This window comes from Eretmochelys imbricata, chromosome 2 (assembly GCF_965152235.1).
Source record: "Eretmochelys imbricata isolate rEreImb1 chromosome 2, rEreImb1.hap1, whole genome shotgun sequence".
Lineage (NCBI taxonomy): Eukaryota > Metazoa > Chordata > Testudines > Cheloniidae > Eretmochelys > Eretmochelys imbricata.
This window is the reverse complement of record NC_135573.1, coordinates 105520410-105548144: the sequence shown is the minus strand read 5'-3', so window position 1 is coordinate 105548144 and position 27735 is coordinate 105520410. Positions and strand designations below refer to the sequence as shown.

At 41.2% G+C, this 27735-nt stretch overlaps 1 protein-coding gene across 1 annotated transcript; it reads right to left on the bottom strand.

Moving 5' to 3' along the window:
- Nucleotides 1-748: 748 nt before the first annotated feature.
- On the bottom strand, nucleotides 749-13335 carry C2H6orf62 (chromosome 2 C6orf62 homolog). The gene is made up of 5 exons (XM_077810562.1): nucleotides 11196-13335; nucleotides 7494-7670; nucleotides 7005-7130; nucleotides 3897-4031; nucleotides 749-2055 (listed from the first exon to the last, which is right to left on the bottom strand). Exons 1-5 carry the CDS (start codon nucleotides 11322-11324, stop codon nucleotides 1930-1932), a joined length of 693 nt encoding a protein of 230 aa, XP_077666688.1. The 5' UTR covers nucleotides 11325-13335; the 3' UTR covers nucleotides 749-1929.
- Nucleotides 13336-27735: the final 14400 nt, after the last annotated feature.

Here is a 27735-nt window from a genome sequence, read left to right as displayed (position 1 = left end):
CTTATTTGCTTGTCAGTGACCAGAATCTCAACTGAGATGGCCACTACCACACCCTATAATTAAAGTTTGATCAAGGACAGAGTGAAACACTAATTTCCACCTGAGATGCATTGCCCAAGACAACATATGAGCAACCTTGAACAGTTCATTAGTAGGTTACACTGTTCAAACAAGACTGTTAAAGACAATATTCTAGAAGGTGAACCGAAGTTTCACCAAGCTGTAGTCTTACAGGTCACTGAAAAGAAACACACTGATCCTGCCAGCACTACCGGCAGTTATGCTAATTTTCAAGTATTCATGCCTAGCAGCATTTTTCAGGATCAGGCCCTAAAACAACAGAAGTAGGGGAAAGAGTAAGCAATATTTTCTTAATAAATTGAAATTATGTAATTTCACTTCAGCAGCCCTTCAGTTTGTTTTGGGGGACTTGTCAGGACAAAAGGTGGGGGGAGGGGGGAAATCAGTAGAATTCACAGTGGTTCTGGCACACCAGCATGCCCTTAAGTGAATTCAGCTGCTTTGGGTAGCTAGTTTATTATTAATGTTGTCACATCACTATATTTTTAAATGCCAGACTGATATTACCAAAACCATATCAGAGATGCTGAGAACCTGTTTTTGCCACTAATTTTCACTGGAGAGACTATGCTTAGACTGTTCTACAAGCTTTAAGTCTGAAATATTTGTGGATGACATATTGTAAGACAATAGTATGAGCTAGGTAATTAAACTCATGAGCTTTGCATAAAATGAACATTGTCATCTTTCACCTAATTTATTTAATTTCCAATTTTTCCAATTCCAAACAAAAGCTAAATACAAATTTAAACAGGTAAGCACTAGTTTTACCCAAAGGGAGCAGGCTTATACAGATTTACTCCAGTAAAGTACTCAACCCTTAAGCAAAGCCTTCTTTGTCATCAAAACTATACAGTAGTCTTCATTTCATTGCACAGTCTTAAAATGTTCTGCCAGAACCAACTTTTGACACTCCAAACACTATTTTACAGTGAAGTTCACAACTGCTTTATAACGTCTATTTCAAAAACCCTCAATGGGTTTTCAATAGGAAATGTTTTAGAAACCAGTATTTCCTGCAGTTCGCCAGCAAGTTTACAAGTCTCAACTCTCAAGAAAAAATAATCCTCTACCAACAACATGGTTTCTGCAGCTACTATTTTACTTTAATTTTAGCTGCTTTAACTACTTCAGACTCCAGGTCTGCCTCAATCTGTATAAATGTATCCAACTCAACAGAATACTCTTTTATACAGTTATACAGCAACTTGGGGAAAGATCCAAAAGTGAAAGTGCCAGTAAACTTAAACATGGCCCAGCAAAATAAAAAAAAGGCAAGAAATGCCTACACTGAATGAGATGCTTTTTTCCTTATAAGAATTCTTTCCCCACATTTACATTTCTTTTGTAACAGCCACTTTTCTGTTCATTAGAATGAATCGGATAGTGCTCTCTGATACAATCATATTAACAGCAAGGCTATAAGGCTTTTATACCCGTTACATTCACTTCTCACCCTCCAAATACTGATGACTAACAACATTAGATGTTAGGGGGCATGATCAGCACAAATGGAAACACCACCACAAATGATCACCTTGTGCTTTCAGATACATTTGTTTCAGTGTACAACAGTCCTTTCATTTCACATTTTAGTAAGACGCTGACGCAATGCAAAAATATGCAGAGCATCCTCTCTTTCCCAAGGTCCATGCAGAAAACATTTAAAAAAATTGTAAAGTTCTGATACACAAATGATTAAAAAATAATCCAGGATGATCAAGTTTCACAATGTATAGTGTTCTGAACATGAGTCCATTTTCTTCTAAATTCTGAAAGAATGAAGTGGTGAGGAAAGTGAATTCACTACTGCATTCTGTGATCTTCCCCATTTTGCTGGCCAGTACCCTACTCTGGCATGTAAGGATGGAGGTGATCCTCTATGGTACCAACCGCCCAGTGGGTGAGCTGTTCCTGTGGCAGGTACAGGCAGATGCTGCATAACTTGAAGATAGTAGCTTTGTTTTTTGGAGTCTGGGGGGGAGGAGAGAAAAAACACCAACACACAAACAAGTATTTAGTTTGTTCAGACCTAACATGTAGTCAAACAAAGAGTTACATTTTCACAGGTTTAATATTTACCCTTCCCCATTTAAAACACTCCCTAAAAATAAATGAGATTATTACAACCACTCTGCTTCATCCCCTTCTGTGTATGTAGGCTCTGATCAAAATATTGGACAATGTCGAACTATTTAACAAGTTTTTACAACCATGAGTAGGATTTAACAAGTAGCATAGTGTCTTTGTAGGAGGGGCTACCAATTTAGACTTCTTGTGTGAAGATTTAACATTAGCTCTATAACAATGAAGAGATTCTCCAGAATATATTTTCATACAAAAATAAGTTATTCAGTTCTACATGGGGAAGGTATGCAGCCACATCATCGCAGGCTGAGATCTCAGCTCTCAAACTAAATTGAATATAATCTGGTCAGCATGCAGAATGGAGAGGCAGCGCTATATTCTCTTCAGTACCAAATCAGTACCCCAATATTAAGGTACACTGTTGTTTGAGCTCCCCCTGAAGATTTTAATGGCTACAGGTTGTCAAGATCTCCTGAAGATCACTTGGCATTTTGAGACTAAAGATGGTAGCTGCAGTGGTTCCTAGCCAGAAAACAGTTTGGATAATTAGAGTTCACCAATTTCCTCCAATAGTTTCAAATAGATACTGTACTTGCTTCCTGTTCTGTCAGTTGCAGTTAACAAACTATTAAAATAAGATGCTGTTTTCAACCCCAGGATTGCTGAGTTTGCCTCAGTTTACATTAATGAGTTTACATTAGATAAAACTTCTTTAAACTGCCTAGAAAGGTTGTGGAATCTCCATAATTGGAGTTTTAAGGGCAGGTCCAACAAACACCTGTCACGGATGGTCTAGATCAGTCGTTCTCAACCTATTTACCACAGTATATGCAGTTCTATATTATGTAGGCCACATCCATACAATATATACTACTTGTATGCCAGAGGATGTCACATGGGCTGCAGTTATGGGATGACTGGGCCACAGGGGGCCCATATGTTGAGAATTACTGGTCTAGATAACACTTAGTCCTGCCTTGAGTGCAGGGGAGTAGACTAGTCGACTGAGTTCCTTTCCAGTTCTATGATTCTAGGAGTACAGGGAATTGAGCACCTTAAAAATTGTTAGATGTTTTGAAAGAGGATGCCAGTTAGGATACTACTCCTGTCTAATGGAGATTTTTCTGAAGTTTGATATAAGAAACATGGCAAGGCTCCAAATAGGCCTCTGACTGATCACTGGCCCGAGTGGGAGGGATGTTTGACAGCGATCATTTTGTATGTATAAGAATTAAGTCTTCGACAGTAGATCTGCAATGTTTAGAAGATGAAAGTGTTACAAAACCTCTGAACTGTTTTTCCAATAATTCTTCATTCCAACTGTAAGTTGTGAGTTGAGTAACTTAATGAAACTACAAAAAGGATTACGCAAAATTGCTCTTACTTTCCAAAATATAAGGAATCTGTTTTAGCAGTTATTTCCAATAGATTCCATAACACAAAAGCCCTGAATCAATCTTATTTGGCAACATTTTTTGCTTATATCCAGTTGTTGCATCTTTAAGTCTTCAGAATGGTGGTTTGTTGTAACACCACTTAATTGCAAGCATAAGACCACGGCAATTTTGTTCATGTAAACTTAGATAATTAAATACTTACAACTAGATCACTTATAAACCTTTGGACAATTATTCTCCTTTCATGTATTTACAAAAGGATAAAGTGTTCTCTCATAAGATAAGATTTAATATTCCAGATCCTTAAAAGTGTGAAGAGGACAAGCTTACCTGCAAGTGCTGTCTGTCAATGAAGAGAAACACTGACTGGTTAGGATTGTTGATAACAATTCCAGTCTTGTCCTTTCGGCTCAGAACATGCAGAAACTGTTTTTCATAGTCACCATGATGAAATTCAAACTTGGCCTGTACAGGAATAAAGGCAGTGTTTACAAACAAAATTAAATTACTAACATTCTGTGTTTTGATTTGAGTAGTGAAAGTCAGAGCTGATCCCTCTCTACTGCTCAGATTTAAGCTTGGGGGAAGAAACACTATGATCAGTTTTACTGCTACCCATTAGGTTTTTAAACAGTGGTGAACGTGACCAGAGATGTACATTTCATTCTGCTGCTGGACAGAGACATAAGCAGTGCAGAGGCACATGAGCAAGCTGCATTATTATAACAAAGAAAAAAAAAGCTCTAGGTTTATTTTGCACAACTGACAGCACTTGAGTATTGTCAGTTTTTCCTGTAGTATGGGTGTCAAATGTGAAAGGGGGAGGGAGGAGAGAAGAGAAAATATTTGAAAAAGTTGAAGTTCAATTGATAAAAATTGACAAGGCAACTGAAGGATATTTTTAGGTACTACACACTTGGCCATTTGAAATGGACTTTCAAATTAACTGTGTCCTTGTAAGAACTCCAAATGGAGTAATTATCTTGTTTGATGAGTGCTGCTCCTGAACTCAGACTTCGTCTGAGCAAACTTGCATCCATTTAGCTATATCAGTTTCAACATGCACATCTAGCTAAAATGGTGCAAGTCTGCTTAGACCAGACCTTAAGAGTTAGGCTTTTTACAGTGTGTAGCTAGTAAGAGCAGTAGGGATAAAAATTACTAATTTCAAGGGCATCAAATTACATCAAGAATGGAAGAACTATTTGCAAATGCAAAAGATACATACATTAGCATTGCTTTAGAGGCTGTCAGATTAAGAAACATTTTAACAAAACAGATTCCTTTTTACACCCTGAACTACTAAAACTTCTACTTTAGTAGAGTTACATTCTCAAAACCAGGTTTTTTTTGCATTTACTCAGCTTAGACAAGAAAAATAGTGTCTACAATACTTCACTTTCTGGTTCTCATGCACTAGCACTATACACTGTAGAGCAGACAACTTCCAAGGCTTGTCAATGGTGTTAAAAAAAACCCCACCCATTAAGTAAGTCCTTACCCTCCTTGTTTTTTTTTTTTTATTTGCTGTAGGTGAAAAACTGATAAGGTAGTGACTTGGGAGAATTTGACATCTGAGCAACTTTCCCAGCCCTCAATTGAGGAAGAATGGGGTGTTTGAGTATTCTGCTGAAACAGAGAAATTTTATAGACCTCTGGGAGATGTCAAGAAATATATTCAACATCTCCCCTTCAACAGAGAACTGGGAAAGAAGCAACTTATGATTCTACTCATTGTGAGTGGGCAAGTTAAACTGGGTCAAAGTCTTCATGGGGCACATCCCTCACTAGCATTTTTAAATGTCACGGTATTTGTCAAGTAAAATATAAGCTTAAAGACTTCAGACAATTTACACACTGTTAGGCAGCACTACAGGGCACAAGTATTTTTATCTGCAGTCACTTTTAGTTGCAGGTGCGTTCAGTTTTAAGAAGATAAAATATTTAGTAGAATTAAAAAAAAAATCACTTATTTTTACAGAAAACTAGGAGCCATCATGTATGCTGCACAGTAAAGTCCTTATCACTGTTTTATAAATCTAAGAGTATTTAGATTTTATATGAAAGAATGATTTATTTAACTTTACTTTGACTCGAAGCTTGAAGTGAGATCTGTGTGAAGTTTGTTTGCCTTTCATTAGGGAACACCAATATTGCTCTCTGATATTTCAAGTGCAGCTGAAATTAAGACAGGTGGCTGCTTAAATAAAAAGTGGAGTTACAAGCAGTTTCAGGTGCTCTGCCAGCTTTCCTTTCCACTTCGCAGCTTTACAATCAAGTTTTCCTTTTGCTTCTCACACAGCTTATTTATGAAACATAAACAAGGGAAGTGATGCTGACTATAGACTTAAACAAGTTGACAAACAAGTTAGTAAACTCAAGGAATAATGTAGTCCCTCACTCAGACATTGTAGGTGTTAACCATAACAAGGATACATTAAAAAAAATGTAGACAGAGAAGCCATTTCAACCCAGTGTCTAACAGGAACTTTATCTTGTTTTGTTAGAACAGCTTTGCATCACTGATGGCAGCACAACACGTGGAATTGCTTATTTCCCGTTAAGCAATAGCAAGGAGCATAAAGCATAAAATATTTTCAATATCTTAATGTAATAAGCTATGGCTGGCTGTGGAACATGTACATAACTCATTAACTTCAAGCCAAGAAACGAAAGAGGAATAGCATCTAAACGTTAGTCATTCCCCTCTTCCATTTATCAAACATTATTAATACAACTCCACTTATTGGGGAACATTCATTGTTATCTAAAGGAGGTTGAAGTAATAAGGTTTGGATTGTATGGAAAACAGGGATGTCTAATTCCAGTTTCTGCATCTTCTAATGTATGCAATTCCAACTTTTGTGAATATCTTTCAGATGCTAAAAGTCTGCCAATACTACTATTCGAATGAGTAACAGAAAGAAGTATGCACTCAATATTTTAGATGCTTTGTAACAGAAGTAGCTAATAAATTTTCAAGCATTTATAAAGTAATTATCACTAGTATCTGACACCAATTTATTGGTTATGAAAATGAATATACTTTCACAAGCAACATGTACAACATGCTTGCTATCACTTTAGTTCAAAAGAGAATACATTTATCCTAAGTAAAGGCCTGATCCTGCATCACTGAAGTCAATGGGAGCTTAACCCTGGACTTCAATGAGCACAAGCTCAGGACCAAAGAGGAGTAGTGTGACAATACTTGAACTAAAAATCCTTTCCCATATCCTATGGTGAGCTGAAGCTGCTCGCACATTCACCTAATGCAAGACAGCTCATAGCAGCTATGTTTGTAATAGCATTAAGTTGGCAGGAGCTCACTATACACTGCTACAAAGAGCCTAAAGAACAAGTTGGCATTTCACAGGAAATATTAAAATCTTAACATTTCAAATAAGTTAATGGTTTTTTTTAAAATTTACAAAATACCTGAACAGGCCTATAGGGCTCATCATCAGATCCCTTCCACCGAGAAAACAGGAGACAGACTATCTTCTCAATATCATTCCGAGGCCAAAGAATGAAGTCCATCTCCTGAGTACAGCCAATCACATCCTGTAAGAAGGAGTTGAGTGGTTCACTTGTAAATTACTCTTACAGCATGATCAGTGTAAGAGCAAATAGAATTCACTTTTACATAAGGTAACAATGTTCACAATTCTTAAATTTGTCTCCACATTCTTCCATCCTAACCCACTATTTTATCCGATTTACCTGTTATATCTAGTCTCCGAAAGCAAATGCTTTGGGACAAGAACTGGGAGAAATTTTCTGTCTGCACAATAGCTAGCAGAGAACTAGCTGGCTTTTTTACATGCTACTGCAAAGTAAGTGTTACATAACAGTCCCCAGTTTTACAACTTCTAGTCTCAAAGAGGCTTATTATAAATTTTTTTATGGATTATTTGAGTGTCATACCCTGCGCATAGACTGGTAGCGGGGTGCATGAAGCTGTACTATATCCTTCTGTAGAAGCTCTATGGAACTTTCCAAGGAATAGCTGGAATCCCGCACACCTTTCAGGATATTTTCTTCATAATTATTGGTCATGACTGGTATCACTTCAGACACTTCAAAAAGTGCTGACTTCTTCTTCTAAAAAAAGAATAAAAAAATAGTAGTCACATTAGGGTTCTACCCTTTTTCCAAGCAGTTTGTGATTACAACAATATTTCAAAGCCTGCATGTTTTCCCCCTCAGTGCTAGTGTTGCTTAAGCACTGCATTAGTAGTGTGTCTTGGAGTCATAACTCGGTCTTAAGAAGTTATTTGCAAAACTCTTCAAGACTGAGAATACGTCAAAGAGCTCTATTTAGACAGAAAGAACAGGGAGTACTTGTGGCACCTTACAGACTAACAAATTTATTAGAGCATAAGCTTTCGTGGGCTACAGCCCACTTCATTGGATGCACAGAATGGAACATATAGTAAGAAGATTGTGTGTGTGTATATATATATACACACACACACACACAGTATGTTGGAAATTGCCATACAAACTGTGAGAGGCTAATTAGTTAAGATGAGCTATTATCAGCAGGAGAAAAAAAACTTTTGTCCTGATAATCAAGATGGCCCATTTAGACAGTTGACAAGGTGTGAGGATACTTTGTGTAATGACCCAGCCACTCCCAGTCTCTATTCAAACCCAAATTAATGGTATCTAGTTTTCATATTAATTCAAGCTCAGCAGTTTGGAGTCTGTTTTTGAAGCTTTTGTTGCAAAATTGCCACCCTTAAATCTGTTACTGAGTGGCCAGAGAGGCTGAAGCATTCTCCTACTGTTTTTTGAATGTTAGGATGCCTGATGTCAGATTTGTGTCCATTTATTCTTTTGTGTAGAGACTGTCCTGTTTGGCCAATGTACATGGCAGAGGGGCATTGCTGGCACATGATGGCATATATCACATTGGTAGATGTGCAGGTGAACGAGCCCCTGATGGCGTGGCTAATGTGATTAGGTCCTATGATGGTGTCACTTGAATAAATATTTAGACAGATGACTCAGGCCCCAATCCCCACAAAAGTTTTTTACGCACATGCTTCAAGTTAAACACATGCACAAGCATTGATGGGACTGGAGCTTTATTGTCTAAAATTGACAGCTGTCGTCTTGACAACAGCTCTAGATACAGATTTCTGCTGGTGAACCAAGTTAATCAAAGGCATTTCACATCTGTAAAGTTGTCAATTTCCATCAAATGGAAGTTTAAGTGTCTCTCCCCTCTACGAAAAGAGCTCCACTATCAGTAGAAGGGAGGCAGATCCAATTTTGGAACAATTCTAAGGGCTAGTCCACACTAGAAGCGCTACAGTGTGCATCTGCAGTCTAAGCCAGACAGAGCTCTCCTGTCAACTTAATTACTCCACCTCCATGAGGGACAGGAGCTATGTCTGCAGAAGCTCTCCCACTGACATAATGTAACTTCACTGGCTCAGGGGTGTGGATTATTCACACCCGAGTGACACACATTATATTGAAGTGGTAGTGTAGAAAAGCCTTAATTCTAGCAATCACAGACTGTCAACCAGTGAAGAGTTACTTCATTTTCTAACTCACTTTCACAGCTGATTGTTTCCATACTGACAGTTACTTATGAACTGCTTCAGCATCTCCCATTCATGAGAACACTTACAGGAACAAAAAGCAGTTTTCCATTACACATATATCACCTGTAAACAAAGGCTGTTTGCCTGTAGGACTTTCTTATAACTCACTGAGGCTCTTGATTTCTCTTCTGAACACCTCATTAGATATATGGCACATACTCAGTCTCCATAATAGACATTATTTTATCTTCCCCTTTTTTGTATGCTCCAGGCTGGGCTACTCTAAATCTTTCCTACTCCCATTAAGCTTTCAAACACCCTAAGTCTTGGTGTGCATGTACAGGACTGACAGCAAGATGGAATCTGGAATGCTCTACTTGGATGTAAGCAAGGTTTCAGAACACCTAAACAAATACGCATGCATAGAACGCTTCCAAAAAAACATCTAGGAAGTTACACTGGTATTATCACTAGTTTTGAAGCAGACAAAGCTTTTCCTAACTGAGACAATGTAATTGCTATCATTGCTTAAACATTTACATTTCTCTTAAATGAGTGGCATATGCTGTCACCTTATTACTGAGCATGGAATCTTTTAGCATGATAATGGCCACGTGAATAAGTTAAGAAGTCATCTTTATTGCCCTATGACATAGCAACTAGAGACCAGTAGGTCTACGCTATCACATTCTCAAGTAGATGTTCACAATTTTAGTTTGTGCTCCATTGCAAAGGCAGAGAAAGGTATAACGCAGTTTGACCAAAAAAATAATTTTCCCTCAGTTACTTAGATTTTCACTTCCTTAGTGTCTGGTTTTCACAGATCTGTGATTGCTACAATTGTCTATGGAGTTTGTCCAGGAAGAACAGAGGAGACCTGCATATCCATTATCACCAGACATACTCCTAATATCATTTACCATGGATAGATATCACTCTCACAAAACTGAGGTTAGAGTTAGATTTAGACTTAGAAGCTTGTCAAAACTAGTTCAGGAAAGGAGCTTTCAGGAAGTAACTGCAGACTAAGGCCATGTCCACACTTCCAAGCAGCATCGACACAGCTGTGTTGCTGTAAAAAAAATCACTCATGTAGCCCTGTTATGCTGACATAACAAAACCAGCTCAATCAGAGAGTCTCCCTCGCCACATCACATAGCACTGTGCACATGAGTGCTTATGCCAGCAAAACTTGTGTTGCTCAGGGGATGTTTTTTCCAGACCCGAGTGCCAAAAGTATTGCCGACATAAGTGCTAGTATAGACATGGCCTAAAGAAGTGTTTTAAGTCTGCTCAATTTCTTAGCATCATATTCCGGAATACTGCATAGCCTCCTCCCTCATTCCTGGAGTAAACACATAACTTTAACTACTGCAGTTTCATCCTCGTTTTAAATTTGAATTTCTAGGATCATTCATTAGTATGTCAAACTAATTTAATCTAATTCTAAGTGAAAAAATAGTTGCCAAACAGTTAGAACCCACACTGAAGATACAAATGCAGGTATAGATGAGTTATCCAAGTACAGACAAACATGACAACATCTGGAAGTTCTGTTCACTGCAGCCAAGCAAATAAAAACTTGTTTTCAAGAATGACAGCAGCAGCTTCGGATATCCATGCAGGTTTATACCATTTCAAGAGGTTTTTTAAAAAGGAAGTCACAATCAACTTCTGTTTTAATCTGATAAAGGTAGTAACTTAAGTAGTTGTTGCAGCCAATTCTCTCTGTCACAACTGTGACTTTCATAAGCACATTAGCATCTAATTCAGGCCCCAAATTAGGCTTTATAGACAAGTTACATACCATACTTTTTAATTCCCTCCCACCCTGGGAAACAATCTATTTGGATGCATGTGTCTCAAGGATGAGTTTACCACTGTGTTACAAGCACATGACAAATGAAAGCCAAAGTCACTTAAAGGCAAACGTTAAGACAGCATAGTGACAAACAGATTTTAAATTTCATTTTTGACCTTGGATCATTTTGCAAAAAGACTGCTAACAGTAAACAAAGAGTTAAAGTTCTATTGTAACAGACAACAAAAGAAGATTTTAAAATTAAGTTACCTTGTCCTTGAACACAAAGGCAATATACATCTTGAAATCAAACTGGTCAGCTAAAGATTCTTTTTTCTTTCTAAGCTGAGCACGAAGTCTGTTCAGAGCTTGTTTCTTCCGGGAGTTTGGGTCCCCCATTTTGTAACACAGGTGGTACTAAAGCCTTTGGAAACGGTCACTAAACTATGGGCACTTTTTCAGAAGACTCAAGTACAACAGAAACAAGTCATTTTATTCCCACTAATACGACTCAATAGATAAAACGCGAATGTAACCCAAAAAACGCACCTCAGGTAATATTTTATGAGGCTATCATATTAGAGGGGTCAAGAAACAAACTATGTAATTGTCCAACCATGATTGGACGAGAAGCAATTTTGCAACAGTACCAAGAAAAAACAAAACCTAAAAATTCTGAAGAAAATATGCTTGTGTGAAGAGTTTAACCACAGGAATAAGTGGGTGAGAATGAAAAGGAAAAAAAAAATCTTATCACGATTTATGTGTACAATAAAAAGCAACTGGCACAAGCCCAATCCATGTGGGGTTATTTGTGCCTTGCTTACCAAAAAAAAAAAAAAAAAAAATTAATATATATAAAAAACAAATTACAAATTGCGTTTTACCCCAGCCAGATTCATGACTCTGCTGATTATTATTCTGAGATTTCCACTATTGCTATGTTGCCCCCTTTTTTTCTTTTTCTTTTTTTAAAAGGATTATTACACTTGATGGAGAGCAGAGAAGAGAGTGCAGAGGAGGAGGCGTGCACGTCCCGGGAGGTACGAGATTTCCCTGCCAACAACAAAATCATCAACTACAAACAACATGGTGCTGGTTTGCAGAAGAGCAAAGAGGAAAAACAGCGGAGTCATTTCTAACTTCATCCTGCTCATCATCAGGCACATCATCGCCCTAAGGCTGCCGCTGCCAAGGACAAGAGGGATCATGATGGCCATAGATGACGGGTGGGTGTGGGTGAAGGAACAATAGTATATCGCCTAGAGACTCAAATACGACTTGATCCCTCGGTCCCGACTGTCCCCACCCCTCAGGGTGAGAGTCCTACATTCCCCAACACCCTAGAGTCTCCCTGGGCTGCTGATCCCCCGGGGATCCTCCTCTCTCTGCCGCTGCTGCTGCGCTCCTCAGGGAGCCCGATTTAGCTGGGGCTAGGCATGGCCGATGCTTTTCACTTCCCCTTGGGCCTCTCCCTACACAAGGCGGCGACGGACGGCCTGTGCCTAGGGCAACGAGGCACCGACTCAGTGGCCTGGCGTTCCCCCTCTCACTTCATGGTAGCGACTTTACAGACATGGAGAGGCCGGTGGGTTGTTTTGAAAAACAGGTTTTTGTGGGAAGGGGAAAGGTGCAAATTTTTACCAATTTTTCCCCTGTTTATTTTGAAATTTTGGTGGCAGATTTTTTGCAAAAAAAAAAACCAACCAAAAAAACCAAACCAAAACAAAAAAATTACCCTTTTTAGGTTATTTTTGCCTCACTCCAGCCATTTTTTCTAGGGGGTTGGGGCTTCTGAAAGAGTTTTAACCCAAAATAACGTCGTCGGACTAGGTTAAAAAAAACCCACCGATTTTTTTCCTCTCCTCTCAACAAAACACCCCCAAATCCCCCCCAAGCAGGAGACGGAAAGACTCAGGCAGAGACCGAGGCCCACTCGCTACCCGCAGCCGGCGGGCGCAGGAGGAGCAGTGGAGGCGGCGGCGCTGCTAGCAGCACGGGGAGGAGCCATGTCAAGATAAAGCCACGAAGCCGCCGAGCCCCCCCATCCCTGCTGCACTGGACACGGTGACCGGGCCGCCCGCTCTGCCGCTGCTCAGCCCCAGCGTGGTCCCCATAGTCTAGCTCAGCGCCCCGGTGCCGGGGGAGGGGAAATGGTGGCGGAGGCGGCAGCGGAGGAGGGAGGAGGAGGCCGGGTCCCTGCGCTAGCGGCTCCTACGGAGAAGACCAGGCGATGGCGTCGAGTCCCGGCGGCGGGTGCGTGGGGAAGCCTCGCACCGCCTAGGCGTTTCCTCTCAGGCGGCGGCGAGAGCGGAGGCGCCTCTCAGGCCCGGGAGCGACCGGCAGCGACAGGACAGAGCGAGAACAAACAACTTAAAATGGCAGCGCCTGCCCGAGTCACAGACTAGACGCCGCCCGGACTCACTGCGCACAGGCGCGCTCCGCTGGCACGTACCATCTCCCAGCTCTGCGAGGGGGGTGTGTGCAGCGCAGGCCTAAAGATCCAGCAGGGATCCCATAGTGGCGGCCGAGCTAGTGATGCCTTGGGCAGGGAGGAAAAGCCAGCTTGCGCCCCACGCGTGACAGGGAAGGCGGGGGGGAAGGGAAGGTTGTGCATCGCATTACGGTAAGGAACCCAACCCCCCCCCCCAGTTGAGTGCAGGTCACGGGGCTCTAGCTTCCCACGTGACCCGCAACCATTGCACCGCTTCCCGCTCGGGGACCCGGATGGAGTTGCTCAATCAGACCCACGCTGCTCCACCCCATCGTGTCCCTGTTGCGGGGGGACAACGTCTCGGTCTCGCCTCTTGCCCCGCCCTTGGCTCTGGGCGGGGCTCCGGGGCCTCGCCTTCAACCTCTGTGGGGGCAGGGGGTGCTAGCAGCCGCCCCACCCCCGCAGTGCCGCGCGCCCCGTGACGGCGGCCGCGGCACCCTCCGCCCGGGGAGAGCCAGGCGGCGGCGGGGGGCTGCGCTGGAGTTAAAGGGCAAACTGCAGCCTGGCCGGGTGCTGTGCAGCCACCGGCCTCTCCTCGCAGCCCGGGGCGCTGAGACCCCGACAGCCGAGGCCAGGGACACAGCTAGCAGTGGGCTGTGGCTCCGAGAGCGCAGGGTAGCATGGGTTAGGGGGCTGTCCATAAATTACATAACACTTTTTGGGTAACTTTTCCATACCCACCCTCCCTTGTAACACTGAAAGAAACACACAAAATTAAGGACCCTCCCTGTTACATAATGTACAGACAGCCTAGTAGACGGCCACTAACCCCCTGCAAAGGTGGGCACCAGTGTAAGAATAAGAGACCCATCCCTGCCAGTGGGAGTTGGGGGGCGGGGCATGCGGGTGAAAGCCAAGGAGACTCGCTTGCTCGCCTCCACCGAGGAGCCGGACCTGCTGCTGGGCGCTTCTGGGGTGCAGCGTGGTCCATGGTGCCAGGACAGGCGGGAAGCCTGCCTCTGCACCCTGGCTACACTGCTGACCGGGAGCCGCCAGAGGTTAAGTTCACGCCCCAACCCCGTGCCCCAGTCCCCTGTCCCAGCCCTGAGCCCCCTCCCCGAAGTGAAGGGTATGTCTTCACTAGCAACATCAAAGCGCTGCCACGGTAGCGCTATAACATGGCTGTGTAGTTGTGGGGCCACTGCGGGGAGACAGCTCTCCCGGCGCTGTAAAAAAAACCATCCCCACGAGGGGAGTAGCTACCAGTACTGGGAACCCAGCTGTCTGCACTGCCACTTTACAGCGCGGAAACTTGCAGCACTTGGGGGTGTTTTTTCACACCCCTGAGCGAGAAAGTTTCAGCGCTGTAAAGTGACAGTGTAGACAAGGCCTCAGTTTCAGTGGTGTAAGAAGAACTGCTGAGCAGGAATTGCGTTTGCATGCCTACTCAGCATTTTGCAGGTGCCTCAAAAGGGAGGAGGAACAGTTACAGAACCTGTCTAACCTTATACTTTTAGTAAGCGTGGCAATCAGCTTATCTAAACAAAGGCAGCAAAATGGGAGCACTTGGGAAATTTGACAGAAGGCCTGCCAATACATAACTTTTTTTGCATTACAAAAGAGAAGTTTCCCATTCAACCAGCTCCTATGCTCCTGAACAGGAAGCCCACATTAATAGAGAGGAAGTAGAGTAGAAGCCATTATAAACTCAACAATTGATAACAGACAGTATACAGGTTTCAGAGTAGCAGCTGTGCTCGTCTGTATTCGCAAAAAGAAAAGGAGGACTTGTGGCACCTTAGAGACTAACAAATTTATTTGAGCATAAGCTTTCATGCGCTAAAACCCACTTCATCGGATGCATGCAGTGGAAAATACAGTAGAAAGATATATATAGATATATAGATATAGATATATATGTATATACACACACATACACACACACACACACACATATAACAGAGAACATGAAAAAATGGGTGTTGCCATACCCATTATAACAAGAGTGATCAAGGAAGATGAGTTATTACCAGCAGGAGAGAAAAAAAAACAAAAAACCTTTTGTAGTGACAATCAGGATGGCCCATTTCCAACAGTTGACAAGAAGGTGTGAGTAACAGTAGGGGAAAAAAATAAGCATGGGGAAATAGTTTTACTTCGTGTAATGACACATCCACTCCCAGTCTTTATTCAAGCCTAATTTAACGGTGTCTAATTAATTCCAATTCAGCAGTCTCTTGTTGGAGTCTATTTTTGAAGTTTTTTTGTTGTAATATTGCCACTTTTAGGTCTGTAATCGAGTGACCAGAGAGACTGAAGTATTCTCCGACTGGTTTTTGAATGATATAATTCTTGACGTAAGACTGGGAGTGGATGTGTCATTACACAAAGTAAAACTATTTCCCCATGTTTATTTTTCCCCCTACTGTTCCTCACATGTTGTTGTCAATTGATGGAAAGGGCCCACCTTGATTATCACTACAAAAGGTTTTTTTTCTCTCCTGCTGGTAATAGCTCACCTTACCTGATCAGTCTCGTTACAGTGTGTATGGTAACACCCATTGTTTCATGTTCTCTGTGTATATAAAATCCCCTTACTGTATTTTCCACTGCATGCATCCGATGGAGTGAGCTGTAGCTCACGAAAGCTTATGCTCAAATAAATTTGTTAGTCTCTAAGGTGCCACAAGTACTCCTTTTCTTTAGACAGTATACAGTTATTTCTTCTTCTAAGCATAGGTGATTAATTATTAATTAGATTTCAGGAGCAGCCACCGTCACAGTTACAGAGCTAGCTGCATCTGTCTCATTTCTGGTCCCTCTGAGTGCTCCCCCTTGGGGTCAGGCCTCCTGCATTTACCTCTTCTGGAGTTGAATTCTGCAATTCTCCCACTCTTAGGCCAGGCCCTGATCTATGGTATCCTGTGGATCAACCATCCTTATGCAACAGGTCTGACTTAGTTTAAGTACCTGTATTCTTCCCTTCAGGAGCCTGTGACCTGGGGTATACAGTAAACAGACAGACTTTTAAAAATCAAAATACAATAATAGTAGGAGCAAAGCATTTAGCGAAAAAGTATTTTAAAATAGCAAACAGACTACACACATTTATCTTATCTAAAGGTTTATCATCCCTTGATGGTAAATTAGATAGGCGTAACTTTTTCAAACACCCCATAGAGTGTCTGTCTCAATTTGGTTCCCCAAATAATTATCCCCATCTCTTCAGAGACAGGTTCCTTTTAATCCCTCCAGAGTTGTTTTGTTCTTGTGAGTTCCCAGACTTTTACCCTTTTGATCCAAACCAGTCTGATAGGATCAGCAGGAGATAAGGCAGCATCCTCAGAGCCAAGGGTCCTGGCATTGTCTCCTAACAACTCTCAAGAAGAAGAGGTTCTCTAAGTATATTAGCAGCAAGGGAAAGAAAAAGGAAAGTGTAGCTCCTTTACTTAGCAAGGGAAGGAGAGCAATTAACGACATTGAGAAAACTGTGGGGTTTAATGGCTATTTTGCTTCAGTTTTCACAAAAAAAGGTTAATGGTGACCAGATACTCAACACAGTTAATATTAACAACAAAGAGGAAGGTATGAAAGCCAAAACAGGGAAAGAACAGTTTAAAGAATATTTAGATAATTTAGATGTATTCACTTCAGCTGGGCCTGATGACATTCATTCTAGGGACCTTAAGGAACTAGCTCAAGTAATCTCAGAACCATTAGCAATTATCTTTGAGAACTCCTGGAGGACAAGTGAGGTCCCAGAAGATTGGAGAAGGGTAAATAGCACCTTTCTTTAAAAGGGGGAACAAAGAAGACACTGGGGATTAAAGATGAATCATCTTAACTTTGATACCTGAAAAATACTGGAACAAATTATTAAACAATCTGTTTGTAAGTACCTGGAGGATAATAGGGTTATAAGGAATAACCAGCATGGATTTGTCAAGAACAAATCATGCCAAACCAACCTAATTTCTTTCTTTCACAGGATTACTGGCTTACTGCATGGGGGAAAAGCAGTAGATGTGATATATCTAGATTTTAGTAAGTATCTAGATTTAGTAGTATCTAGATTTTAGTAAGGCTTATGACACAGTCCTACATGACCTTCTCATAAGCAAACTTGGGAAATGTGGTGCAGGTGAAATTAAAGTGGGTGCATAACTGGTTGAAAGACTGTATTCAAAAAGTGGTTATCAATGGTTCCCTCTCAAACTGGAAGGGTGTATCTATTCAGGTCCTACAGGGGTGAGTCCTTGGTCAGGAGCCGGAGAACCAGGCCATACTGCCCTGAAATACGCTGCATGGCAAATCCTAATTGAGGGGGGCAATCAGTTCATTGTTCTGCAGCTATCTGAGGGACAAGAGGGGTACTACAGTAACAAGGAGTTGGTGGAGTGAAAGTATCTCACAGTGTCTGTGAGAAAATAGTTTATGCCTTTACACATCACTGCTTCAAGAAAATGTTGATCTCCTCTGATTTTTTTTATGGCAATGCTTGCTAACAATTCTCCTATAGTTAAGAGTAAAAACAAGCAGTTTAAATGGGAGTACAAAGTTAGCCCTAGATTGTCAAATGTTTGTCATTATAACATCAGTCAGACCTTAACCAAAGCTATAATTGTTATCCACATTTTTTCCTGCCTGGTAAAGCTTATCAGAGAGTGACAACCAGCAGTAATGGTAACCTATAACATGAATGGACAGTACTGGGTAGTAACTAATTACAAGACATTTATATATAAAGGTCTCATTTGTAGTGTCACTACTCCAAATTTCTGTTTTACTTCTCATATACATAGCACTGTGGGTCACTGTAATATTGCTTATCCCAGTATTTCAAAACACTTAGTCTACTACCAATAAAAATACATGTGGTAGTTGTAAATGCCCTACTAGGAGTGTGTTGCTGTCTGCAGTACCACAAGGGCCAAATCACAATACCAAATTGGAAAAGAATTGTTATGCTTAAATATAAGGTGGTGTTATATGTACATATACATGCTATACATATATGCCCATATACACCACAAATATATACAAATATCCATATTATTCATATATATTAATTATCTGAGAGTGCCCCCAAGGCACAAAATTATGTACAATCAAAGTCCCGGGCCTAACATTCCCAGGTCCACTTACGGGACTAAAAACAATTAGAAAATGAAATCTGTCTATTGGTCATGCGAGGAAATGTGCAAACTAAGTGACAGATGGGGCATGAATGTGTGAATGGCAAAGTAAGGTAACCACATAACAGTGTTTAGCCCACTGGGTCGTCTTCAGTCTATGCATTATGCTTTTCCGGACCAATGGGTAAATCCTCCCCATAAAAAGACAAAAAGTATGGGAAATGTAATAGGAAGAGAGCCTGAGACATAAGCCCTTGTATCAGAGGCCTGGTATGAGGCCTGAACTAAAGTAGTGGTCAAAACTTTGCTGATATAAAGCAAAGTCAGGTTATGAGCAAGAGGCAGGCCCTGCTCACAAAATTTGGCAAGAACAGGGCTGATAATGCAGAAATACACATTCCTAAGAAGTGCTAGTCACAGAGTGCTCACACAAACACATCTCAATATCAAGTGATACCAGAACATCCCGATATCAAGGATGGTACAAAAACATTTCCCAAGGATAACAGGAACACACTGACCCCTCCTAAAAGATAAGGTCAGGATGACAGTACGTAATAGAAATCTTTTAATCCAACCAATATGTACGAGATAAAGGTTGATAACTAGTGATGTCAGGGGGCAGTAACTAACTATGACAAAGGGGAAGTACTAATTTGTTTGTATCGGGATATAAAGATGTATCTTAGAGGGATTATCTTTGTCCAGCCGAGGGGGCAGTTGAAAGTCCCACCACTGACTGAGCTGCATCCATTGTCATGGGCATATATGCCTTAGTATCCTCGTAGAGTCTGCCAGGTGCTATTACTGTGCTTCATCGATAATAAACCTGGCTGGGCGCCTTTGCTGAAAACTGGGTCTGTGGATTTACTGGGCAGTTTAATTGAGGTCTGTAATCTCCGCTGTCTGTGCAGAGCTGGGACAGCACACTGCATGAACACACACGCAGTCAACATCTGACCACCGCCATTACCATTAAGCAGGCTTCAGCTCCGGATTACAAACAGCTCAGAATTAACCTGTCTGGTTGGGACACTGAGCAGGTGGCAACTTTTAAATAGTTGGGCAGCATCATAGATAGGGTTGGTGGATACTCAAAAGATTTGGACAATAGTATAGCAGCAGCTGCTGCCATGTTTTGGGCACTTCAGTAGCCACTTTGGGGACATTGTGACATCAAGATTGCTACAAAGCTGCAAATCTATAGAACCATGGTTATATGAACTCTGCTGTACAGCAGTGAAATGTGGGTGCTAAGGAAGGCTGCAGATATTCAGATTGAAGTTTTCAATTCTCATTGTCTTCATCAGCTGCTCCAGACACCATCAGAAATAAAAATATTCAAAGCCAAACCCAGCAACTGCCTCCATCGGCACTGATTCAATTTCAGCAGCTTTCTTGGTATGGACATAATATTAGAATGGAAGACCCAATTAATTCCGCATAGAATGCTGCTACACAGCTGGCAATCACATGGGCATCAAAAGTTTCGGTGGCACAATAAGATTGCCAGTGATGGACATAAACTGAATACATAACCAGAGCACCTTAAGCCCCTTGCCAGAGATGGATCTGGGATTGTTCAGTTTGCAAGGAGGCCACGTTTCTTTGAGATTTGCCATGATAACGATTATGATGATGAACTCCACCAATGATGGAGAAAATCATATGGCAGACAAAAGTTGGTATATACCAACATCTTCATTTAAATGGTAATGCTTTGTTTTCATCTCACCTTAATGAATGGAGGATGAACTAAGGCCCAGATCCACAAAGGGGCTTAGGTGTTGTGGGTGCTGAGCATTGCAGTGTCTAATTTTTAGGCACCTGAAAAAAACGAATCCGAAAAGCCCAGGCTCCCAGGTTTCATATACAATGAATGGAGAGAGAGGATCCTAAGACAGGATACACAAAAGCCAGCATGCTATAGGCAGCTGCCCACCTAAAATAGCCAACAGTGGATGCCAGTGACAGGGTGTCCTAAGCCCCACCCCTCTCTGGGATTAAAGTGCCTAAATCCAGACCAGAAGGAGGTATTTATCTCTGTTTGGGATCCACAGCCATGAGCCCTCTCCTGGAATTAGGCATCTAAGCTGTTTTTTGCAAGAAACACCAGAGGAGGAGGAGGTGCCACCAGTGTACTTATAACATTTAGTCCAGTGGCTAGAGCAGTCGTCTTGGATGTGGGAGAGAGGTTTAATTTACTCCTTCTGCCTGATGGGGAGAAACGATTTGAACAGGGGTCTCTCACCTCTAAGGAGCGTGCCCTTGGCTATGGGATATTCTGGTGTGGCTCTCGTGCAGTCTCTCCTGTTGAAGCTGTTTAAATTTGGATTAAATAGTCTTTAGGCCAGATATAGAATGCAAATGAGAATGCCTCTATAGCCTGCTGGTTACCACACTCATCTAGGAGGTAGGAGACCTAGGATCCTGTCCTCCTGTATCAATGATTCTTTATTTACTAAAGTGAAATATCTTCAACAGGAGAGATTGCTGGGGTTTAGGCATGAGATAAGTATCTGGATGCCTAGTGTGAGGCATTGTGCACGTGCCCAGGGGCAAAAATTTAGAAGCCTACAGGGTTTGATGCCTACAGGGTTAGCTGAGCAGGGTTTTTTTGACTTAGGTGCCTAAAGTAGGGAGTTAAGTCCCTAAGGTTATGTCTACAGTGCCCCACAGTTCAGATTATGGGCATGTGAATAGCAGTGCGCACCCAGTGCTGTATTGTATATCCTCCATGTGGGAACTTTGGGTTCAACTTAAAAGGTTCCTAGTTTGCATTAATGTAGTCCAGAGGAAGAGGACTACATTATCACGAACTTGGAATCTTTTAGTTCACACCCACAGCATCCACACAGGGATGTTACAGCACAGCTGTGGTGCACACAGCTATTCACACCTCCATAGTCTGAACTTCAGAGAAGCGTAGACAAGCCCTAAATCCTATTGTGGATCTGGGCATTGTTAGGTTGGGTTTATTTTCTTATATGTTTTTGTGACTGCAGGAATCCATGTTGGTCCTAAAATGGAGTTTTGCGCTCACATGAACTATAGGTTAAGTTTCCTGCTCTTTTGATTTCTCCTGGAGTTGTAAACAACTTCCAGTCAGAACCGGTTTTTCCTAAGGGGTTTCCCAGAAGGGGCTTCCCGCCTTTTCTAAGGGGTTTCCCGTGCAAGTGTATAAAAAGCTGCCCCGAACATGGCCTCAGGGCTGTCCATCTGAGTGGCAGCCAGGGACAGTCACGGTTCATGGGTCTTACCTGCAGACATCTATCCATCCTAGTGATAGAAGGGCTAGGGATTTTGCTCCAACAGCTTCCTCACCTGTAAATAGAAGAGAGAAGAAGAAACAACACTTACCTTTGTCATCATCCATCGCTGTTCTCCTGCTTCCCGTGGTCCCGAAGGAACATCAAGGGACGCCTTGGAGCTCCTCTCCAAAGGTTTGCCATTAGCCAGAGGATTGAGGTCCCAAGCACCTGCTGTTGCTTTGATCTGTGAAGAAGGTTTTTATACCTGTTTTGTAGGGTTGAGTTTGGGGGTAATCACTGTATTGTGCAATTTTGCTGTTTATTCCCCTTCTTATTTGTCCCACTCTTTGTTATAAACCCTTCAATATACTTTATTTGATTTTACCTTTACTGATTGACTCATTATTTAGGGTGGAAGGGGTCCTCTTTGCAGGAGAAGGAATCCTACCAGATGACAGACTCTGGACAGGGAGGCTGAACCTAAGGAGACAGAAAGCATAAGCGTCTCTTGTCTTATCACGCACACACACTCCTCCTATGTCTTTCAGTCCTTTCCCTTTAACAGCATAAGGGCCTATGAGAGAGAGCTTTATGCAATATCACTCCATATTTCTCCTCACCACATGGCTTCCAATACTTGAATATGGTTATGCTTCAGATTGACTGTGTAATCCTATATCATGTTAAATCCAGTCAACACAAACGTTATTTTTCAGACAATGCTAGAGAGGTTACAGTTGATTTGAGAAACAAAAGTTTGTTTTAAAATCCTTGAACATGTTGATCTTGTTTAGGTTAAGCATGCAAAGCACACTGTTAATGTTCTTATTTAAAAAAAAAAAAAAGACCATTTAACAATTCATTTTATACTTATGAATTTTTAAACCTTTTAAGATATGTATGTTTTGCTTCTGTTTTTCTTTTGTTTATTTTAAGAATTGTAGTTTTTGTAATGAGAATAATTTTGTTAGTTTAATGTAAAGGAATTTTAAAGAAAGCAGAAGCAGTAAAAATTAAGTCTTTTAAATTTTTGAAGGTTAAGTTGCTAAAACAGACTTTTACTAAAAGAGTATCCTGTGTTACCCCCCATTAACAAAATGCTGTCTTAATTCAGGACTGCTGCTGTATCAACTATAAATTGAGTGTCTGCTCTGAAATGCTCTGAAAGGGCTGTTGCAGCACCAAATTTTTTGTTGTGATTGTGATTGTTTTGTTTGTGCAAATGTGTTTTCTGTTTTATTTTTGATGTTGATGTGTTTTTTGTTGTTTTGTTCATGTGAGACAGCAATTTTGGGATACAGAATTTGCAGACCTAAAATATAACTAAATACTTTTTCTTATATACTGAACATAAAATAAGATTTTTGTTTTACAGTTGTACCTTATGAGCCAACATCTGGTATCAAGTAGATTTAATTCATAGGAGAGGAAATGTTGTATAGAGGCCTGTGCTCTAAGTTGTGAAGGTAACAAAAGTCTAACTCAGCCTGTTACATACAATTGTTTATAAAAGTCAGCAAAAGTTCAAATCAGAAAGAGCTGGATTAGTCCAAACAAAAAGGCTTGCTGATGCCATCCAAGGACTGTATGAAGATCATGACTGGTAAACAAGAGGAGAATGGAATCAGACATTAATGGACCAGAATTGGTGTATTGGAAATTAGGCCTAACTAGTGAACAAAATATAGAGGGGATGGGCTATTCTGCCCATCATCCCCTTTTTGGGATCCCTAAATATAAGTAAATAAATGAAATAAAGACTTTGGGGGATCAGTACACCAGGTTGAATGGTGGCTGAATTGGAAGAAGTGGACTTTACCACCCTGCCGATCTCCTGCGACACCAGGATCCACTGTTACATATTTGGACCTTCATCATCCTGATCCTGAGAGATGTCCTGACTAGACCATCCAGGGAGAGTGAACTGATGACATCACCATCTCCACCAGCTTCAGCTAAATCGTGAACAACCTGGAATGTGACACTGGGTTCCTGCTATCACCTCCTTGTGTGTGCGTCCTTTTCCTTTCCCACCATTCCCCCCCCCCCACTTTGATATCTTTCTCCTTTTCACTTCTGTTTAATGAGAACCTGGCTTAGCTGGCCACCAGTATGTACTTTCCTGCAACACTGCTGTGAGCCCATGACTAGAAAAGGAGCTAAAAGCAATGCCCTAAACAGCCTGAGTTTGATACTAGTTTGCCAGGTCTCAGAGTGGTTGATAAGACTGTGAGCCATGCCTGTGTTTTTCCAGAGGCAAGGTTGCAAGTAAAAGTCAGCACAAGAGACAGAAGCTGCATTTTCCATCTTGGCTGTTTTTTCTCTCTCTTTTTGTGCATTTGTCTTGTTTTGTCATAAAGGAAGCAAGATGGAACATTAACAACATCAACAACAGCTCCAATCCATCTCAGCTAACTGTCTTTTTCCAGAAATGACAGTTTGTTACCATCTTTAATAACATCTAAAACACAGTCAGACAAGGAGTTTTCCCCATATATATTCTCTACACATAAAGGGAAAACGAATAAGGGATATTATTAAAGTGAAAGATTTACTTAATGCTTTGCTTTTTAAATGCTTTTACTGTTTTCCTTCTTTTTCTGTATCTTTAATAAAAGGTTATAAACAGATTTTAATGGAAGTTGTTGCCAGGGAACTAAGCAGTCCGAAGCCTCTGTATTCAAACCCATGAACCATGTTTAATTGATTAGTGTTGAACAGTGACAGGGTCATGTTAAAAGAACAGGAGTACTTGTGGCACCTCAGGGTCATGTTGATAACTTTGACTCTAGGCCTATTTATTTCATCAAAATTAGTACAGCTGTGGTACAAGGAAGCAGCCCTGGCTATGGTATCAAGTTAGCTGGTCCTTTCCAAGGTGAAATTCTATTTTTCCCATTCCACACTTCTTAACGACCTCTAAGTAGAGCCCCATTAGCTCAGCAAAAATAATGTTCTTGCATTTTTATTCATGGTAGAGCAATATGGTAGGTAGAGTGGGAGAGCCTCTGCTTGACTCCCACAACCCAAGTATATTGGTTGGTACGTTTTACTCCTCCCTTCCTTCCTCCACTTCCAGTGAATATTTCATATGTTATTGGGGCCCTGTAGCCTTTGGGGAGTAAAATTCTTTATATGCATACACATCTTTAGGGGCTTTCATCTCAGCAGGCGAGGAAGAGCAAAGATGGGAAACAATGTTCATTTGTCTGTTCTAAGAAGCAAGCAGAATCAGGCAGCATGGGCAACCGCTATAGTGGAAAGAGCAAACATAAATACATCTCTTGTTATAGGCTATTTAATGGAATAGAAAGAGTTGGAGTAATGTAGTTCTGGGGAAAATTTAGGCTCCTAAGTCACTGAGAAAAGGAGTACTTGTGGCACCTTAGAGACTAACAATTTATTTGAGCATCCGATGAAGTGAGCTGTAGCTCACGAAAGCTTATGCTCAAATAAATTTGTTAGTCTCTAAGGTGCCACAAGTACTCCTTTTCTTTTTTGTGAATACAGACTAACATGGCTGCTACTCTGAAAAAAGTCACTGAGGTGCTTTAGAAAATTTTGCCCCTAGTCTCAGTTGTTTAGATTAAGACAAAAATAGCACTAATTTTAAACAAGATATATCTAGGGTACTGAGGGGGAAGCAGAAAGGTGTCTCCACAATCCATCTCCTCTGGCTCTTTTTGTACACCTGTCAGCTTAAGACCCTGATCCTGCAAACACCTATGCATCTCAAGCAGAGCTAGGCACCTCTCTGCAGCTTGGTCTTAGGCCTTATCTCTGTGAGAGGGGCAGGGCTTAGTATGCCTCTCCTGGCATCTTCCATTGGCTATTTTAGGCAACTCCCCCACTAGAGTGCTGGCTTTGTGGATCACAATCTAAGGCAAGTTTCAGAGTAGCAGCCGTCCCTCATTCATTGTATAGGATCCTAGGCACTTAACCTCAGGGTCTGTGGATCACAGTATTGTCCCTGTGATTTTCTAGGCCCCTAAAAGTTAGGTGCTGCAACGCCTAAGTCTCTGTGGATGTGGGATTAAAAATGTATGTTAGTCACTGAAGTCAGCAGCTATGTCTCTGAATACTTAGAGGGAACAGAGTTGTTGAGGTTTTTTTACATAGATTTTCTCAAAGTAAAACTGCACTTTAGAGATCCCGTTGTATGTGAGGAGGTGGTTCCTAACCGTTCTAAGAGACAACTTAATGATTCACACAATTCTAAACTAAAGAAAAATCTAGGAGGGGAAAGGCACTTTTCAGCTTTCTCCTTTCATCTTTCTCCACTAAAGCATGAGGGATCACTATACTTGTAGGAAAATCTCTCATTTTAACAAGGAGGAGGCGATTATGGACTCTCAGGGGAGAGTTAATTAATAGCAATGGGGATCACGATAAACCGGCATGCATTGTGACCAACTACTTTGAAGATGGTGTATGGATGATAATTTTTTGATGATATTTTAATAAGACTGCAACCTTATAAAAACAAATAACAGGGGGAAAGAGACAAACTACAAAGTTGTTTGTTGAATGCACAGGAACCTAATATAAGAAATAATACTCTGATCAAAAAGAAAAGGAGTACTTGTGGCACCTTAGAGACTAACCAATTTATTTGAGCATGAGCTTTCGTGAGCTACAGCTCACTTCATCGGATGCATACTGTGGAAACTGCAGAAGACATTATATACACAGAGACCATGAAACAATACCTCCTCCCACCCCACTCTCCTGCTGGTAATAGCTTATCTAAAGTGATCATCAAGTTGGGCCATTTCCAGCACAAATCCAGGTTTTCTGCAGTTTCCACAGTATGCATCCGATGAAGTGAGCTGTAGCTCACGAAAGCTCATGCTCAAATAAATTGGTTAGTCTCTAAGGTGCCACAAGTACTCCTTTTCTTTTTGCGAATACAGACTAAAACTGCTGTTACTCTGTACTCTGATCAAAGGAACTGAAATGTTAAGTTTCAGAGTGGTAGCCATGTTAGTCTGTAGAGTAGAAGCCATTATAAACTCAACAATTGATAACAGACAGTATACAGGTTTCAGAGTAGCAGCCGTGTTAGTCTGTATCCGCAAAAAGAAAAGGAGTACTTGTGGCACCTTAGAGACTAACAAATTTATTTGAGCATAAGCTTTTGTGGGCTAAAACCCACTTCGTCGGATGCATGCAGTGGAAAATACAGTAGAAAGAAATATATATATATGTATATACACACAGAGAACATGAAAAAATGGGTGTTGCCATACCCACTATAATGAGTTAAGGTGAGCTATTATCATCAGGAGGAAAAAAAACACCTTTTGTAGTGATAATCAGGGGGGTCCATTTCCAACAGTTGACAAGAAGGTGTGAGTAACAGTAGAGGAAAAAAAATAAGCATGGGGAAATAGTTTTACTTTGTGTAACATACATCCACTCCCAGTCTTTATACAAGCCTAAGTTTATGGTGTCCAGTTTGCAAATTAATTCCAATTCAGCAGTCTCTCATTGGAGTCTGTCTTTGAAGTTTTTTTGTTGTAGTATTGCCACTTTTAGGTCTGAAATCGAGGGAGATCTACCAATATGATCTATGCCATCATGTGCAAGCAATGCCCTTCTGCCATGTACGTTGCCCAAACCAAACAGTCTCTATGTAAAAGAATAAATAGACACAAATCAGACATCAAGAATTATAATATTCAAAAACCAGTCGGAGAACACTTCAATCTCTCTGGTCACTCGATTACAGACCTAAAAGTAGCAATATTACAACAAAAAACCTTCAAAAACAGACTCCAACGAGAGACTTCTGAATTGGAATTAATTTGCAAACTGGACACCATTAAATTAGGCTTGAATAAAGACTGGGAGTGGATGTGTCATTACACGAAGTAAAACTATTTCCCCATGCTTATTTTTTTCCCCTACTGTTACTCACACCTTCTTGTCAACTGTTGGAAATGGGCCATCCTGATTATCACTACAAAAGGTTTTTTGTTTTTTTTCTC